This window comes from Perna viridis, chromosome 12 (assembly GCF_037379345.1).
Source record: "Perna viridis isolate PV_CMFRI_1.1 ecotype Kerala chromosome 12, ASM3737934v1, whole genome shotgun sequence".
NCBI classification, from domain to species: domain Eukaryota; kingdom Metazoa; phylum Mollusca; class Bivalvia; order Mytilida; family Mytilidae; genus Perna; species Perna viridis.
The window spans coordinates 1,155,315-1,172,926 of NC_142456.1; the positions used below are offsets into that span (position 1 = coordinate 1,155,315).

Sequence of the window (17,612 nt, forward strand, 5' to 3'; positions counted from 1 at the left end):
ATGAACTTTAGTGTATCTGTTAGGACCCTATGAGAAACTTGTAATTTCAAATAATTTTTTACGAAAAATTGTAGTGGAGATATGGCCGCCATTTTTTTTTAAGAAAATGCCCTTGAAACATTTTAATTCTGGTTTCCCTGACAATACATGTACTTACAGTGTGTGGTATATGTTTCAGAGTAGGGAACCCAGGATAATATACATCCAATCTAACACCTGGTAATAAACCTTTCTTTAACTGGCCATCTGGTACATAAAAATCTTCCAGCAGAAATTCTGTAATGCTAGGGAAACATTGCATGTCTTAGTAATTAAATGACAAACCATTGTAAGCTGTCACTAAATGACTTCAAACATAATACTCTGAACAGGGTTAAAGGGAAATAACTAAGAACATGGTTAAAGAGAATGAACATGGTAAAACAGAAGTAACTCACAACAGGGTTGAAATACAAAAAAATACCAGTTTTATATATTGTAAATTTCGATATACTCTTCACTTCCTGTTTATCAATAGTAACTATTAATGAAAGGATAAATGTGTTAAATGGAACACATTGTATGCTTCTGGACACATGACTGCAAAAACTAAATTTCCTAAATTCAAATTTATCACTAAATATCTTTCAAGGCCAAAAAGGAGTCCCCAAAATCTTCAGTTGATATGAATACTAGATATCAATACTATTTGCTGAAATAGTTGAATATTATTGAGCTGAATAACTGCAAAAAACTTATTTACTAGTTATTAAAGAGGTATTGAATGATGTATAAGGAATTACATTTGGACTAAAATTTGTGTGTAGTGTTCAGAATATATTGAGAAGTTCCAGTGATAGACCGGTAAAATAAGGTACTTTGATCCTATTTTGATCCTAAAGGGTCCTAAAGGATAAAAACCTCAAACAAGAGGCTCCCAGATGCCCAGAATTGTTCACCTGGTTAAAGTAACGATGGACATATTTTTGAACAGATAAAAAATCCAAACGGTTATTTTGTATAGGATACTCTAAGGAACAACCATCTTAAGTTTCATGCAAATCCATTCAGAAGTTTCAGAGGAAAAAATGTTTTAAGAAATTGTTAACGATGACAGACAATGATGGATGCCAAGTTATGGCAATAACTCACATGGCCTACGACCAGGTGAGCTAAAAACCATTATTAAACAAGAGTGTGAAGCTCAAGAATTGCATTAGAACTTACCAAGAATAGTTGAAGCCTATATCAGGGAAAATAGCCGGCATGTGGGATCTGTATGGTCCATGGTTTTCAACTGTGTACATATACATTAAACATGGACCATGTTTGTTTCTAGCTTTTTCTTGGTCTGTCAGTCTGTTCTCCACATCTCCCATAGCTGTCAGAAGTCTGTCCTATTATGTACAATAATATTATTCATTATAATAACAAAGTCAAAAAGTATTGTTTATCCCTCAGTTTTATCTGAAGTCAACTAAACAAAACTTTACAAAACACAGTAGAATTAACATACCTTAAGTCCAGTCTAAGACCTTCAATAGGAGCAAGACTTCTATTGTTTCTAAGGTTAACTAAAGAAAACTTTGAAAAACAAGGATACTGTAGATATATAAACAATAACATAATTAATTAATGTAAGGTCTTCAATGGCAGAAAGACTTCTAGTTTCTCAGGTAAACTAAATAAAAGTTTTTTCAAAACATTTTCAATACACCCTTGCCTAATTTTTAAGCCGGCATGGTTTGACATATCCACATCTTGTGATCTTGATTTTAACTAAAGTTGTAAAGCTTATATGGTCTGAAAATTCATGAAAAATATTAAGAGTATATTTCTCAAGACAGAAATGTAACAACTGGTTTCCTCTCCAAACACTATCAATGTATGTTTACCTCTTCTATGAAGGGTATCAGTACAACAGCTTCCCATTCTTGTTGTTTATCATTCAGGTCTGTTTGAAAGTTGACCGGATAAAAATCAATGATCGGTGAAGTGTCATTTAACATCAAAGGCTGGAAGAAGATAAGAGATAAGTAAATAAATAACATTATGAAATATTGTATTATATAAATATACAACATGTACATGTAGTCTGAACAATTAAAAGGTTATGACAAAAAGCAATACTGGAGTTACAAAAGAGAGAAAATTAAGTCAGTTTATATATTGCCAATAACCCTGAAACTGTGAATCATTTTTTTTCTCTTTTAATTTCTGTAAAACTGCATATTATTGCAAAAAAGCTAATGATTGTAATACTTAAAGACCCATTCTAAATGTTTATATTGGATCTTATTAAGAAACGTAAAAATTAAAATTGCAGTTAACATGTTTACATGATTTTCTAAAGAACCACAAGATGCAAACAAGTAATATAGGCAATAAATCTGAACTTACAGAATTATAACTTCAATATACATTGTAAGTTAAATATTAACTTAAGTAGGTTGTAGCCTAAAAATACTCCTAAGTTCACAGGGTATCATTCCCAATAAACTCAGAGAATCAGAAAATCATAACAATAAGCACAACTACATATTATGACCTAACTACATACAAAGTTACATGAAATTTGGTGCAGTAGTTTCCAAGGAGCTGTACTTAAAATGTTGGGGGGGGAGCATAATTAATTCTAGACTAGAAATCCAATAATCAAGATTATTCATAACATTTTCATAATTTATACCTGATAAGCCTCAGGTAGGAGATCTTTACTGAGTGCAGGTAGGACAGCCATCAACTGTTGGAAGGGTAAGAATGGTGTACCCAATTCAAATCTGATGTCAAGATGGCTGAAGTTGGTAATATCACTGATGTATGGTGCATAGTGGTGGGGATAAAACCTGGAATTCACAAGTCACAGTTAACTCAAAACTCGTCAAAGCCATTTTAACAAAATTGCTATGTTAATATCAATAGGTCTGTCTGAGATATAATGTTAAAAAATTGAGTATATCTAGAAATGTACAAACTGAGCCTTAAAAAAATAACAAAACTGTCAAATCTGTTTAAATCACTGTCTCCAGTTTTCCAGTTCTATCTATAGTCCCTAGCTTTTCAACTTTGGTTACTCAAAACTCCTTTTTGAGTCAAATTGCTTTATAAAACTAATGAACTAAGAAATATAACAGAAAAAAACACACAGAATTTTGAAAATATAATGCTCTTTAGAATTTCTTTTTGTGAATAAAATTGACATGAACATGTATTGTGGAGACACTTGTTCATGTACAATAACTACACAATGTATCATTTTCCCTGTATCACATACTTTAAATCAGTAACAGTACATACCAACTCCATGATGGCACTCCCTCATAGTAATACAACAGAATCCACTGTATTGCTCTGACATAACCCTCAGCCTGGTCTCGTAGTACTTCTCTGAGAAAAAAATAAAACAAAAAGTTTATTTTTTACATCATCTTTCCATATTTTGCAAGGAGTTAATAACTTATTATAATGGTGATAATATCTGTTTAACATTTTTTTTAAACTGACTTATTATAGGATAATTCATTGGAAATATGATCACAAGTGCCAGAGATTTAATGAGTCTGCAGAATGCATCTTTGCACAAGATAAATTTTTAAGCTCTTTGACAAGAGTAAATACATATTTGGGTTGTTCATGATAACCAAATGATTTTCGTATTCATCATAGATTTTCTCAACAATCTTCTGATTGACAGAAAAATTATGATTTTGATACATTAGCTCCCTGCCCTTTTCTTCCCATCAAATGACTTTCAATGTGAACACCATGCAGGTGGTAATAATGTGAAAATCTGTGCTTAGTATAACTTACGGAGTGACGTTTTCAAATTCCAATTTGGTTTGGTAGTAGTTTCTCTTATGTTGTCTGAATTCTTCATCAAATGTATCATAATCATCACTTTCTTCATCTGATGGACTTGTCTGTTCTTCTAAAAACAATAAGTTGTTTGTCAATACATATGTAGAAAGGATGCCAAAGTTAATTTTTTTTAATTACACAGAAAAATAAGTCGCCGATATTGTGCTGTTGGTAAAATCATCATTGTTGTGGTTAATTGTAATAAACTTACCACTAGATTCAGGTCCTGCACCAAACAAAATCTCATCTCCAATCTCATCATCATTTTCCCCAAAGGCTTTAAATCTGTTACTGTGATTTACAAGCTGTTAAAACATGAACAAAATACATTAAAATTAGACATTTGTCAAAAGTTTAAGTAGCTTCAACATTTTAAAAAATTAAGAAGTTGAATAAAAAAATCAAACATTTAGAAAACTTTCATTTTTATTCTCCTACTAATATATTATCAGAACATACATGTATATCCTGTACATTATTTAAAAAAAGTTGACATATTGGATAAAAAAATTGCTACAACACTATTCAGAAGGCTTAAGTATCAAACAACATAAAATTACTGAATTTTTGTGGTACAATAAAAACTGAACAAAACAAAACATGAAATGTAATTTACAATATATGTTTTATAACAGCTTGTCGTTTGTTGTTGATGAAGACTACAGGTAATAACAACAATGCTAATCATTTCCTCTTTGATGTCAAATACTGAATCATTACGTTTTGTATAACTATAAAGTTAATATAAAAATTCTAACATTTCTTATCATATTCAATATCTTTACAACATAAGTAAAGTATTACCTTTCTAGGTTTAGGTGGTGGTTCAGCATTATTACCTCCCTTTTTACCTTCCAACCATTTAAAATCTGCATACATATCTTCAAATTTCTCTAGATCAAACTGCAACAAGATGGTATTCAAATTAACAACATCAATTCATATTGTACACAGTCAGTAGTTCGTCTTTGTAATATTCTGTTTCTAACATCATTTTGTGGTCAACGATTATAAACAAAAATCAAATCCACATCAATGTGTTTTTGTTGTTGTTATCATTAAAGATTGTCTTCAAACCACAAAGCAGTAAAATCAGTAATGTATAAATTGTCTGACAACAAAATTCCAAATAAACTCTACAGGCTTTTTTTCACAAAAATGTAAACAACATTCTGATATCACATGTGCCAAAATACATGTATACTATCTATGGCTTTTACCCTATCATGTAGTATTAAGCTTATTTTACCTTTTTCAATTCTTCTAAATACTTTTCAAATCTGACTAGATTGAGATGACCACCTTCATTGAGATAACCTATAAATAGAAAACATGGCTAATATAAGAGATATGGTCAAAGAGAGATAACTCTTTGTAATAACAAACTTAACAAGGTACATGGATTTGAGTCAGTTTTCAAACTCACACCACACATTTATGTACATACACTAATGAAACAATGTTTTTGTTATATATAAGTTTTTATTATTTAAAAACTGAAGAATCCTATTTGCATTAAACATATACATGTACATATGGATAATGAATTAGGCCATTACTGTAAGGCCAAAAAAATAATGCATGTTTCCTGCAACCCTACATACCCTAATTTTATGGTCATTTTGGCCCAAGTACTATGTAAGTCAAGATTGTTAACTCAATGTAAAACATGTTTGAAAAATATAATTTCCCCACCTACCGATCAGATTTATTTCTTGCTGGTAGCAGGTAACAAAACTATCATTTTTTTGCTATGACTTTGAGTGATGAATGCTTCATATCAAGTAAGTAATTCAAATATTGCACAGTTTCTATAATATCTGGTATGCACTATGTTTTGAAATGTCTATGATGTATTAGTTTTGACAAAATATTTTTAATCTGTAGTATAATTTGCACTACTATAACATAATTATTTAGTAGTGAATTTCTTATGATCTTTTTTTTTACGATAGATAACATTCTGGCTTCATTTTCTAAATCCATCTTTTTCATGACTTACAAACATTAATTTCAAACAACATACCTCCACAATCTGGTAGTATATTCATGTAGGTTTTCCACAACAAAGGGAGAGCATCATGTCTAATGTGTAGATGTGGGAGGTTGGGAATAAAATCATTTCCAACAAGAAATCCCATCAAAACCCAGTCATCAATTATCTTCTCTAGATCATACCCAAATGGCAGTTTGTTCTAAAATTAGAAAGATAATGATTCTAATAAATATAATGTTATTTATCAAGAATGCCCTCTACATAAACAACTTTTGTGTTTATTTCATTGACAAAAAGGACATTTTCTCACATATTAATGAATTTCACACGACCATGTTTTAACCAATTAGAATAACTAATTCTTGTAAAAATAAATGTATATAACATGAAAAAACCAAAGGTTCAATATTCAATATGATTCTTCTGTCTCATTTTGATGATATTACTAAAATCAATACAGAAAAAAACAACACTTAAGAATGTTCTCTGATCATGTTCAAACATTTTTGTCAGATATTCGGACTCAGCTGATTTAAATACTTAAAGCATTTACATTTTCAAACTGAATATCATAAAAATAAAGATGCAAAAATTATTGTTTTGGATTTACATAATTTTTATTGTATTTAATTCTTGTTACTTTCACGTACTTATTGTGTATATTTTCAATAATGTTTTGACTATTGGTTTTTCTGATTGTGACTGGTGGTAATTTTATGCCACCCATTTATGTTGAATTAATCCAGATATAATGGACTGTAATTGAAGCAGGAGGTTTAGCATGCTATAAAACCTGGTTTAAACCACCTATCATTTTGAAATGCCTGTACCAAGTCAGGACCATTGTGGTGGTTTCCAATTTTCAATTCAGTAATTTTGTTATTACCTTCATTTGCAACAACTGATGCAGAAAATCCTAAACAAACCCAAATGATGTACAATTACTATGTTATACAATGAAAAACAATATCCACTGACCCCTATGGATCTGGTAAATATCAGAAGTCTAAAACACTGGAAAAGCCTAAATCAATTAATTGTACTACCCTATCAAACTGATTGATGATGTTTCTTATGTTTTTGAACATCACTGTTTTAACAAACGTATAACAGAATAAAATTATATATATATAAGTCTAAAGGAGTCTGCCAATCAACAAACTTAATGGGTATCGGATCATCAATCATCAATTTCCCTGAGTGTTGACAGTAATGACGTACAGCTATAGTTACATCTTCTATAGGTTTAGTTGCTAAAACTATAGAACAAAATACTTTGATTAAATGTACCTGTAAATTACAATTACCTTTAGATCTTTGAATTCAAAGTCAAGGTATTCTCTGAACAAAGATAAATGTAACAAATGGAAAGTGGTTTCTTCTGCTGTTGCTGGTCTGTAAAATACAGAAAATGTTACAGGCAAACTGCAGCTGATTTAAATTTAATTAAAAGTTTAAGTTACTTATCTAAAATGTAGTTTTACAAACTATTTACCAATAGCTGTTTCATAAATATTGTATTTATAGAGCTCTCTCATAAACTCTACATTGGATTATCTCCCTTAGTCCAGTGCCTACAAATGTTAAGTGCAAGAATACACCATGATAATTTATTGGTAGGTCTAAAAAAGATATCAATACAAGACACATCAAGAACTGACTGACAAACAGTAAGTACATTGTGAGGGGAATCTTACGCAATTAAATTCTATACTTACCTTCTCTGAGCATCTTTCTTGCCACCAAATCGAACTTCCTCTCGGAGTAATGAAAAATGTGGTTCATGTGTGGCTAGCCCTAACATCATCTAAAATACAGAACATGTAAATAAATCTCAAATAAATACAAAAGTGAATAAGTGCCAGAAATAAAAAATAACTAGCCTTATTCCAGTAAAGCTCGATACACAACTTAAGGTAGTTTCACAATAAGTCATTTGGTTGTAATTTATGATGTCACCACCCTTGTTTTCACTAATAACATTTAGTAACCACTGAAACAATAAGCTAGAAATTATTTAGAAATCTGATCTGTCCCAAAGTAGACATAGGCCAACTAAAAAACTTTATGGTTCCCAGGCCTTCCATGCCTGGGGGGTCAAAACTGTTTTGTGTGAAAGACAGCTCCCTCACATCCCTCATCTTAATAATTAAAACTCAACCTTTAGAATTGATGAATCATAGTAATTCCCCAAATATCTCTGCAATGTTATCATGTAAATAATAATCTACAGTCATAATAACATCTCATAAAAACAAAGACAGTACAGCTACTTACAAGATCAGCATCTAAACCATACAGACAGTGCCGTGTGTTGGAGTCATAATCAGGTTTTGTTCTCTCTTGTCGTATAAAGTCCATTATTTTGTGTTCACCTTCACCTGGTGTCTAAAGAAAAACAAGAACAAATTAGAAAAAAAAGATAATTTATTTTGTTTATAGTTCACCATTTTTTTATTTTAAGTTCACAAAGGGAAATCAAAGAAACCAGAATGTGCAGTAATCAAAAAGAATGAATTAACCTAAGGATAACTAACAGACAAAGAAAACAGACACATACCAGGGATAACTAACAAAGAAAATAGACACATACCAGAGATAACTAATAGACAAAGAAAATAGACACATACCAGGGATAACTAACAGACAAAGAAAACAGACATACCAGGGATAACTAATAGACAAAGAAAACAGACATACCAGGGATAACTAACAGACAAAGAAAATAGATACACAGAAAATAAAGAACATGAAATAACCATAATAACCTGCATACAGGAACAGAAATTAATGAGCAACATGGACTCCATTAATAACTGATACATAGACCAGGTGCACCAGCAGGATGAATTACTCAAATTTAGCAAACAATACCCATTCAGTTACTAGAAAATTGTAGTGACTTTGATATACAATCATGAGAAACTATTTATAAATACTTGATTAGTTCAAATGAGGTCTGGAGCTAGCATGTCAGTAAGTGCTAGTACGCTGGTATCATTTTATACTTTTTAATGGAGTCCGAGTTGCTTATTTACTTTTGCTAATTTGTATGTATGATTTTAGTTACTTTATGTTCTTTGTTGTGTATGTCTGTTTAATATGTCTGGTCTTTGTCCCTAGGCCTGGATTTCTACAAAAATCTTGGTTCCATTGATTACTCTTATGATTGTGAAAGTTTCTATTGGACTCAGGCTAATGAAACTCTTGCTTTTGTTAACACTGCATGATATCAAATTCTGATTTTAATTTATTTAAGGAATGTCAATGGTTAAGATTGTTGTCTCTCTGACCAGGTTTCCTCTTTATTCTTTATTCTCAGACTTGTCATTTATAAGTATTGTATATTTTTGGAGATAATGAATATTTGAACACATTTACTAATACATGTACTAATAGGAAAAGGGCATAACCTTAAATGCAAGCAAAGGATTTTTACTTAAATAAAGAAATCAAGTTAAGCTAAACTTTCCCTGTGTATCACATCATTCTTTATAAATGATATAAATGTTTTCCAGCAGTTCATGCATACCAAATTTTACATCTTGACAAGAATTACCAGCAAATATTGAATCTCACCTCATGACCAGACAGGTATATTCTGGTTCCCTGCCAGAGAGGATCAGTAGAAACTTTGTGTGTAACAAAATATTTCAAATGCTCCTGTAATGTTACCATGAACTCTGTGCCTATAAATATACAACAAATATGTCAGACTCAATATTAGTTTTGTTAATCATCCAAACAACATATCCTGAAACATTTGATTTTTGTATAAATTCATTATGTCAGTCTATTTACCTTGATCTGGGAATAAAGCACAAAGACAAATTTTGTAGAGTTCTAGGTAGCTAACTAATTATGTTTGTCAGATTAAAATTATTAAGAATGGTATACAATCTGCATTGTTTTACGACCAGTATTTGAATGTGAAAGTAGACAAACCTGGAGTTATACAATTAGAATCAAATCTTTTCTCTGTAGGCAGAACTTCTCCTTTGTCTCTGGCTCTCTTCTCATGTTCTTCAGCTTCTCTGGCAGACCTAGAATTACATATCTAACAATTAAAGACCTGTATCACTTAAGCAGTCCTGGAACTAAATGTCTTACTCTTTATTGCTTATTTGCAGACTTGAAATTAAATGTCAACACCTTTATTGCTTAACAAGAAATTTACATCAAGTTTGCATTCCACAGTAGAAAGTAAAGATTACAGAGAGGCCTTTTTAAGGTAGTAATGTACAGCTTTGACTTCTAAAAGTAAAATAATACCATGTTAAAAATTAAACTCTGTTAAAATGGCATTCACTTGGGGTTGTAATTACAGTCAGACCTACCTAAGTTAAACTGCAACAGATATAGTTATACCTCGTCTTAGAAGTTTGATAAATATTTAGATATCCTTGTATAATGTATTCTTTGTAAAATAAACCTGTATATAAACATCACCTGTCTTATATGACTATCACTTATCCTCCCCCTTGAAAAGTCACATAAGACAAATTTAACTATAAAGTGTATTTATGATAAAACTTTTCCAAACAAGACCAATACATGTCTATATCTGTGTTGAAAATAAAACAAAGAAGGTACCGTCCATAACATTTAGTGACATAACATGCAAGAAATGTGGAATAAAAAAAATAACTGAATTTCTCCATAAAAAAGTGCACATCTTAAATGTGCATATAACTACAGTGCAAGGTTGGAAAACCGTATATACTCAAGTACAAGTTGATCCAACTATAAGTCGGACCTCCATCCCTTTTCAGTCCAAATTTCTGGAAACTAGCCTTGACCCGCTTATAAGTCAGACTGATTTCTGACAGCTGCATCACTAACGTTCCTTAATTACAATGAGTATACCCGTTTGTTTTGATAACTTCAATCAATGATGAAATAAATAATTACAAGTCAGAGTTGTTTTTAATATTTTTTATAAAATTCTTGACAAGCCATGTGAATTGTTTTAATACGGCCATTTTTTCATTCATTCTAATTTTTGAATAACTAATAACCCAAATCAAAATCATAAATGTAGGGAACAACAAAGAATAACACAGTAACTTTATGCTACTCTTAACAACTCATTTCTTATAGATATTTCAGTAAGCTTAAGGAAAAAAATAATTTATAAAAAGAATTGTCATAACCAACTAAAATATTGATTACATTTGTCAGGAATTATGGTAACATGTATATGTACATTATTGGGTCAAGTTTTTCTTACACCTTTGGGTTTTGGTCTATATGAAAGTACACAGGTAAAAATCAATGCACAAAATGGATGAGTGGGAAATGCAAATAAAATCATAAAAGGCCAGTATTGTGGCAAAATAAAGACTAAACAGTAAATATTCATATTTTAGCTGTTAAAGGTAGGAGATGAAGACAGTCTAACTGACTTTTACAGTTCAATCATTGTGGTAATCGGCGCCAGTCTGGCTGTTCAATGTTGGTGTCACACTCATGTCAATTATCAAACTTTTGACATTTTCAAGCAGAAAATTTTAATTCAAATTCCAGATCTTGTCTATAAGTCAGAATTCTTCCCAGCAGTTAAATATTTAGTTCCAAAAATATTACTTGTAGACAAGAACCGTATATACAGTAATATTGGTTTAATACTTTTTTGAGTTACAGAATACACAAAGTATGTATCCTGAAGCGTGATGGACAGCTACAAGACATGCTTTCACTGTTGGTGAAACAGGAAAAAACTGAACAAGTTGTGTATTATATCTCTTCCAGGTACATTTGTCCATCCTTACCATTCATAGATTCATACATGATCTAAAGTACTTAGAGTGCTATCCCTAACACTTTAATGTCGGGAGATGGAATTTTCATATCTTTTTCTAATCAAAATTTCTCATACATGATTGAGTAGACAAAACTTTTAACATGTTTAATTATAGATAAAACAAGTTACATGCAAAGTAAATTTTTGATAGGAAATTTAGTATAATAGTACTAAAAATATAGTTTTGGTGAAATATGTAAAATGGAAAGAAAAAACTGGAAACCTAGCCATTACTCTACCATCTTAAGTCCAAAGGTATTAAAAATATCTGCCTTGAGATCTATCAAAGGTTAATTTACCAGTATGTATAAGGCTATCAGTGAAATATTTAAAATTAAAAGTAAAATTGAAAACCTACCATACATGCATTTTATTATCAGATAGTCCAAAGATTATAAAAAAATATTTTTTGTTTATGAAAATTATCAGGGTTTAAAATATAGGGCTTTGAGTAAAATATGTAAAATTGAAAGCAGAATTGAAAACCTACCCATATTCTATCATATCAAAGACGAAGCCTTTCTGTCATAGAAATCTAATAATAGGAAAAAAAGACTGGCAAGTTTTCTTGCTCTGCTACTGGGCTCTAAATATAAGGTAGAAAAAAAACACTCCTTGACCAAATTAGCAACTAAGCCATATTGTTATCATGGACAACTTCATTTTGCCACAGACTGATCCATTGTATGAGAGAAGAGGGGAGATTACTCTACCTAAATCGTCTTCCTCTCTGTTGGTTCATCTTGGCTCTGGGAGCAACACCATCTACTGCCATGAAAAACACTTTTCTAGGTTTGATAATTCTGTACAAAAACTACAAGAAAAATAATCTTAGTTTTAATGGTCTAAAATTAATTTTTTTTTGGTTTTTATTAACTAATAGCATCTATTACATGTATCTTTTTACCATTAAATGACTCCTTAGCTCTATACTTACAAGCCATAAAATATCTCAAGTCAAAATGTTTTTTATTTAACATTTAACCCTTGCTTTTCAACACTAATATACATTTGTACATGTATGGTCTTCATACTTCCTTTCAATATCAAAATTCCATTTCTCAAACCATAAACATACAATGACACAGTAGAGAAAGAGACAAAGAATGACTGAAAACCAACATAGTGGTGTTCCGCTCCTAGCATGGTTCTCAATAATTTTAGTTTACATGCAGAAAAAAAAATATAAAAATATCTTTAAAGCCAAGAAGACATTTACTGCCACTCTATCAGTGTTTAGTTGTGGTACGTCTCTATCTGTAGTGTACAATGTACATAATGTTGCATACAAAATAAATCAATACAAATAGGTACGTGTATACCTCTATATAGTGACAAATATCTGTTAAAATCTTCTCAAGTGTGATACGGAAATGTGGGTTATTATCATCTGGATGGGAACATACATGTATAATACCATTCATATCTAGGTAAAGGTTGTCAAATTCTGGAATCTGAAATTATAAGTAATATTCTGAGTTGAATATTGGTACAAAAAATGTACATTTTACTCTCAGGTCCAAAAACCAAAGAATAATTTTTTGTAGTGTACTAAACTTATCAATACAGTTTTACAGTGTACAATTGTAAAAAAAATTGAGGCCAAGTGAACTTTTACAGCCTGCTTACTAACATTCTTAGGAGAAAGAGTAGAAAATGTTCAATTACCATCACAGTTTTTATCTTCAAAATATAGACCTCCATAAGGCATTAGGGCCTATTGAGCCTACACATGTGGCTTTTTACATGTATTTTGAAACCAAACATGTGCAATGTATAATTAGGTGAAACTTCAATTAGAAATAATTATTAACAAAGATGAATTTAAGGAAGCAAAGACAACATAATAAACTGAAGGAAGCTGATCTAGTGTTCATTTACTGAAGAAATTCTTTGCATATAAAGTTCCCAATACCTTCAAACTACATTTTCATTTACATATTTGTATAGCATTCATTCAACTTATTGATTAAGTCTGACATATACCACATTTTTAGCTATGTCAACTTTTTGGTGGATGAAAGGTTGTACAAATTTAATTTACAAAATATGTACATGTATACACTCTTACTTCTACCATTTTATTCCCTCCTTTACCATGTTGAATTTGATTCAACATTCTGCTCAGTTACGTATACAGCCAAGAAAAATGCAGCATATACATGTATCATGTTAAAGGTGAAAGTGAATTACGCAAATAAAACTTTGGGTACACTTGAGGCCACAGATCTATAGGGACACAACCCTTGTGCCCACTACCACAAAATCTGCTTGAAAGACAGAGTCACAAACTGTGTGGAAAAGAATGACATTTCTGTCAATGAATAATAACAGGAGTTATATATAATGTATGATCAGTAAAATATGTTGTGGTATCCAATATTGCTTAGTTTGAGTTGAACAATTAATATCTTTGTTGATGGCAATGATCACTTGATCAACTGTGTACAATTAAGTTACAAATGTAGTTACATGAGCATTGTTCTTTCTGTCTGATTAGGAAGCCTTTGTTTTCTTTGTTACATGTATATTAGTTATGTATCAGTGTTGGTGTCAGTGTGGTATGCTTATACACAAATATGTAGGTAAGTCCAAGATAATTGGCTGATGTTTTGAGTCAATGTGGTTTTTACAATTTCTTACTTGTGACTGTATGAACTGTGTGTTTTTCCCTATAACAGTCAGATTAACAGATAAAATTTAATTGTCACGGTACAGCAAGTTGCAAGTTTCTTCGGAATTGCCCATCATCAATTCATTATTCAGATTTACCTTTCGAATACATAGATTTCCTTTACAGCCTTGTTGCCCAGGTCCCACCAATGAGATCCCTAGACCCCTCACTGATTTTCTCAAGTTTTTCATCAAATATACATTTTGTACATGTATGCTGACAAGTAAATGTATGTTACTGCATGAAAGTTTCTATTTTAACAGATTTTGTGTCCTATTTAAATGCCACCGTTTTTTTTTTCAGTTAAGAAAAGGGAAAAAGTATGCAGGGATAAAAAAATAAATAATTTCAATAAAACTCATGTAAGACAAATAATTTATACGCTCCTGGAGGGAGTGTTTATGGTTGTTTTATCAATGTGGTTCTGTATACTAATGGCAAGAAAAACCATCAATATCCAGTTTGTACCTTCATTTTCAGGAGCTGAAAAACAGCATAATGGCAGCTTCAATTGCGTATACTTCCATAAATGCATTTGAGAGTGAAACCAGTCTTGGAAAATATTTGCTAGTTCCGATAATTAAATACAAATTGAATCAAAGCTTTTCCAAATAGGATTTGCCATAATTGCTAGTCTGTAGTATGGCGCCAAGATGGTTATGACAATTACGTAATCAATATTATCCATATTTTTCGGGTCATCAAAATTGCGAAACGAAAACGAACCGAAAATAATGGATAAAACAAAGAATCCAAACAGAGTGACGCGACACTAAAGACAGTAAAGTGAATAATAGAAATCTTTTAAGATGTTTCACAAATTATAAGAAACATAATGTTTACTAATACTGGACATAATAATAATAGACATATCAGAACAAGACAATTAGTACATGTATAATGCTTCAGCCTTTAAGTTTTAGGACATGTAATAATTACAAAATTTACCATATTAAAAGGTTATAAGTATAATATATCAAATCAAAGCTGACAAAAAAATATTAAAGTTGATTTTAATTAATTTTCTTCTGGAGAGTTTAAAAGGTTTCACCTTCATCATATTAAATAAGTCTTTTAACATCCTGTTATGAAATCGGAATTGCACAAGCATTTTCAGTATTTTTCTTTTCTATTTTCATAACTTCATACCTGCAGTTCTTTTACAGTTGAACTGAGACATGGATAACGTTCGCTTATCCATCGATAAAACTTCGGTACGCCCATTCTGGACGGTTTGTTTCCTTACAATGTGCGACAGTATTTCAATTTTTAACAGAATATCTAAACGGAAGTTCTTAAATGCAACTAAATTTGAAACGGTTTCGGTCATTTCTCTCCGGAAATGTGATGCAAGAGTATTCAAGGGAACCAAGGTTATAGCGGTAATCAAAAGAATGTAATCCAGGGACAAAGACCAGACATGGAAAACAGACATACACAACAAAGAACATAAAGCAACTAAAATCATACATACAAAGTAACAAAAGCAAATGAGCAACTCGGACTCCATCAAAAACTGGGAGCATGGACCAGGTGCACCGGTAGAGTAAGCGTCCTCTGCTTTTCTAGAAACACCCGCCGAGTTGCTCATAAAAAGTCAAGTCCGGGGTAGACAAACGAGGAAAGGAAAACTATGACCCGTTGAATAAATCAGTTTTCATGGTGCAGATGGATATACCATAACGATCCACGAGTTCATGAGGACGACCATAAAACTTCTGTAGTGATGACTTCAATCTTGTAGCAACATAACCCTGTTCCAGAAGTCTATTTGTTAAGAGTTCTAGCGCGATGCAGCTTTTGGCAAACGTTAAAAATAACTAGAGGCTCTACAGAGCCAGAATCGCTCACCTGTTAAAAAAAGTCTTTCTAAAGCTGGAGTCTTGATCTCACTATTGTCACTAGAATCATTTAATCAATACAGAGTATCTCAGTTATCCACCCTCTTTTCATGTTATAAAATAAACGTCCTCTATAAATGTCAGTTTTTTCTCTTTAAGGACAATAACTCTAACAGTGAGCAACAGATCTCTATGGAAATTTCAGCATGCGTCGGTCTCACCGTGCTGATCAATCCCTCAAGAAAATTCGGCTTAACCCTTTGGTCTTCAAGTTAGTGCAGCATGCAAGTCGTCAGTTTTTATTAGTGGTGGCATATGCATGTTTTAAATAAAAAAATAAGGATGTAGTTACAAACATTCATGCAATGTTTGGTTAAAATCCATCCTACAAGTTGTCTAAGGGGACATTTTAAAAAAATCAATTCAGGACCCATAATTCATTCATTTGTCAACGGATCTTTCTGAAAATTTCAGCATTCACGTACACGTATAGGTAATCACATCATGCTGAACAATTTTAATCGCTGCCAGATTTTAGCTGAACCCAACTGTTTTTGAGTTATTTGCCTAGTTTTTCAATTTGACCCATATGGTCTATTTTTAGAAATGGTGACCATGTTTTTCACAAGATCAAAAATCCACTAGCATAGATTGCTAAACATATTCAACTTAATATTCATGCAAAAATTTGATTAAATCCATCCAGTAGTTTCAGACGAGAAGATTTTCAAAGCTGGAAATGTAAAATTCGGGGACAAAATCCATTTCAGGACCCAAAATTCATTCATTCGTCAACAGATCTTCCTGAAAATTTCGACATAGCTTCATCCCATCATGCTGAACAATTTACCCCCTACCAGATTTTAGCTAAATCAAAACTTTTTTTTGAGTAATTTGCATAATTCTGAAATTTGACCCCTATGGTCTTTTTTAATAACGGTGGCCATATGTTTTACAAGAACAAAAATCCATTCGCATAGATTGCTAAACATATTCAGCATAATATTCATGCAAAGTTTTGTTTAAATCCATCCAGTAGTTTCAGACGAGAAAATTGTCAAAGTTGGAAAGGTAAAATTCGGGAAAAAATCCTTTTCAGGACCCACAACACATTCAGTCGTCTACAGATCTTTTTTGAAAATTTCGGCATAGGTCCATCCTATCAATTCTACCCCTTCAAGATTTTAGCCAAACCCAACTGTTTTTGAGTTATTTGCATAATTCTTCAATTTGACCCTATGGTCTAGTTTTAGTAACGGCGGCTGTATTTTTTTTTGCCAGATCAAAAGTCCCAACACAAGGATTGTTAAAAATACCCTAAAGAACATTCATGCAAAGTTTGGTTACAATCTAGTAGTTTAAGAGGAGATGTTTGAAAAAGTTCACGGACGACAATGATGACGGACGAAGGACACATAGTGATGGCAATAGCTCACTTGGCCATTCAGCCAGGTGAGCTAA

The 17,612-nt window shown here is 31.6% G+C and overlaps 1 protein-coding gene across 3 annotated transcripts in view; it reads right to left on the minus strand.

The window, feature by feature from the left end:
• Positions 1-15,611, minus strand: part of LOC148600691 (5'-3' exoribonuclease 1-like) — a 45,086-nt gene extending 29,475 nt beyond the window's left edge. For all 3 annotated transcript variants that reach the window (XM_088556483.1, XM_088556482.1, XM_088556481.1), the window contains exons 1-18: positions 15,460-15,611; positions 12,959-13,090; positions 12,350-12,450; positions 9,779-9,876; positions 9,413-9,522; positions 8,111-8,221; positions 7,552-7,640; positions 7,141-7,228; positions 5,864-6,032; positions 5,087-5,154; positions 4,642-4,740; positions 4,049-4,142; positions 3,790-3,907; positions 3,277-3,366; positions 2,669-2,825; positions 1,875-1,994; positions 1,207-1,376; positions 158-284 (exon numbers count right to left, since the gene is read on the minus strand). In XM_088556483.1, coding sequence (XP_088412609.1) covers positions 158-284; positions 1,207-1,376; positions 1,875-1,994; positions 2,669-2,825; positions 3,277-3,366; positions 3,790-3,907; positions 4,049-4,142; positions 4,642-4,740; positions 5,087-5,154; positions 5,864-6,032; positions 7,141-7,228; positions 7,552-7,640; positions 8,111-8,221; positions 9,413-9,522; positions 9,779-9,876; positions 12,350-12,450; positions 12,959-13,090; positions 15,460-15,534 — 2,016 coding nt within the window. In that variant the 5' untranslated portion in view covers positions 15,535-15,611. The remainder of the gene's footprint in view (positions 1-157; positions 285-1,206; positions 1,377-1,874; positions 1,995-2,668; positions 2,826-3,276; positions 3,367-3,789; positions 3,908-4,048; positions 4,143-4,641; positions 4,741-5,086; positions 5,155-5,863; positions 6,033-7,140; positions 7,229-7,551; positions 7,641-8,110; positions 8,222-9,412; positions 9,523-9,778; positions 9,877-12,349; positions 12,451-12,958; positions 13,091-15,459) is intronic.
• Positions 15,612-17,612: the final 2,001 nt, after the last annotated feature.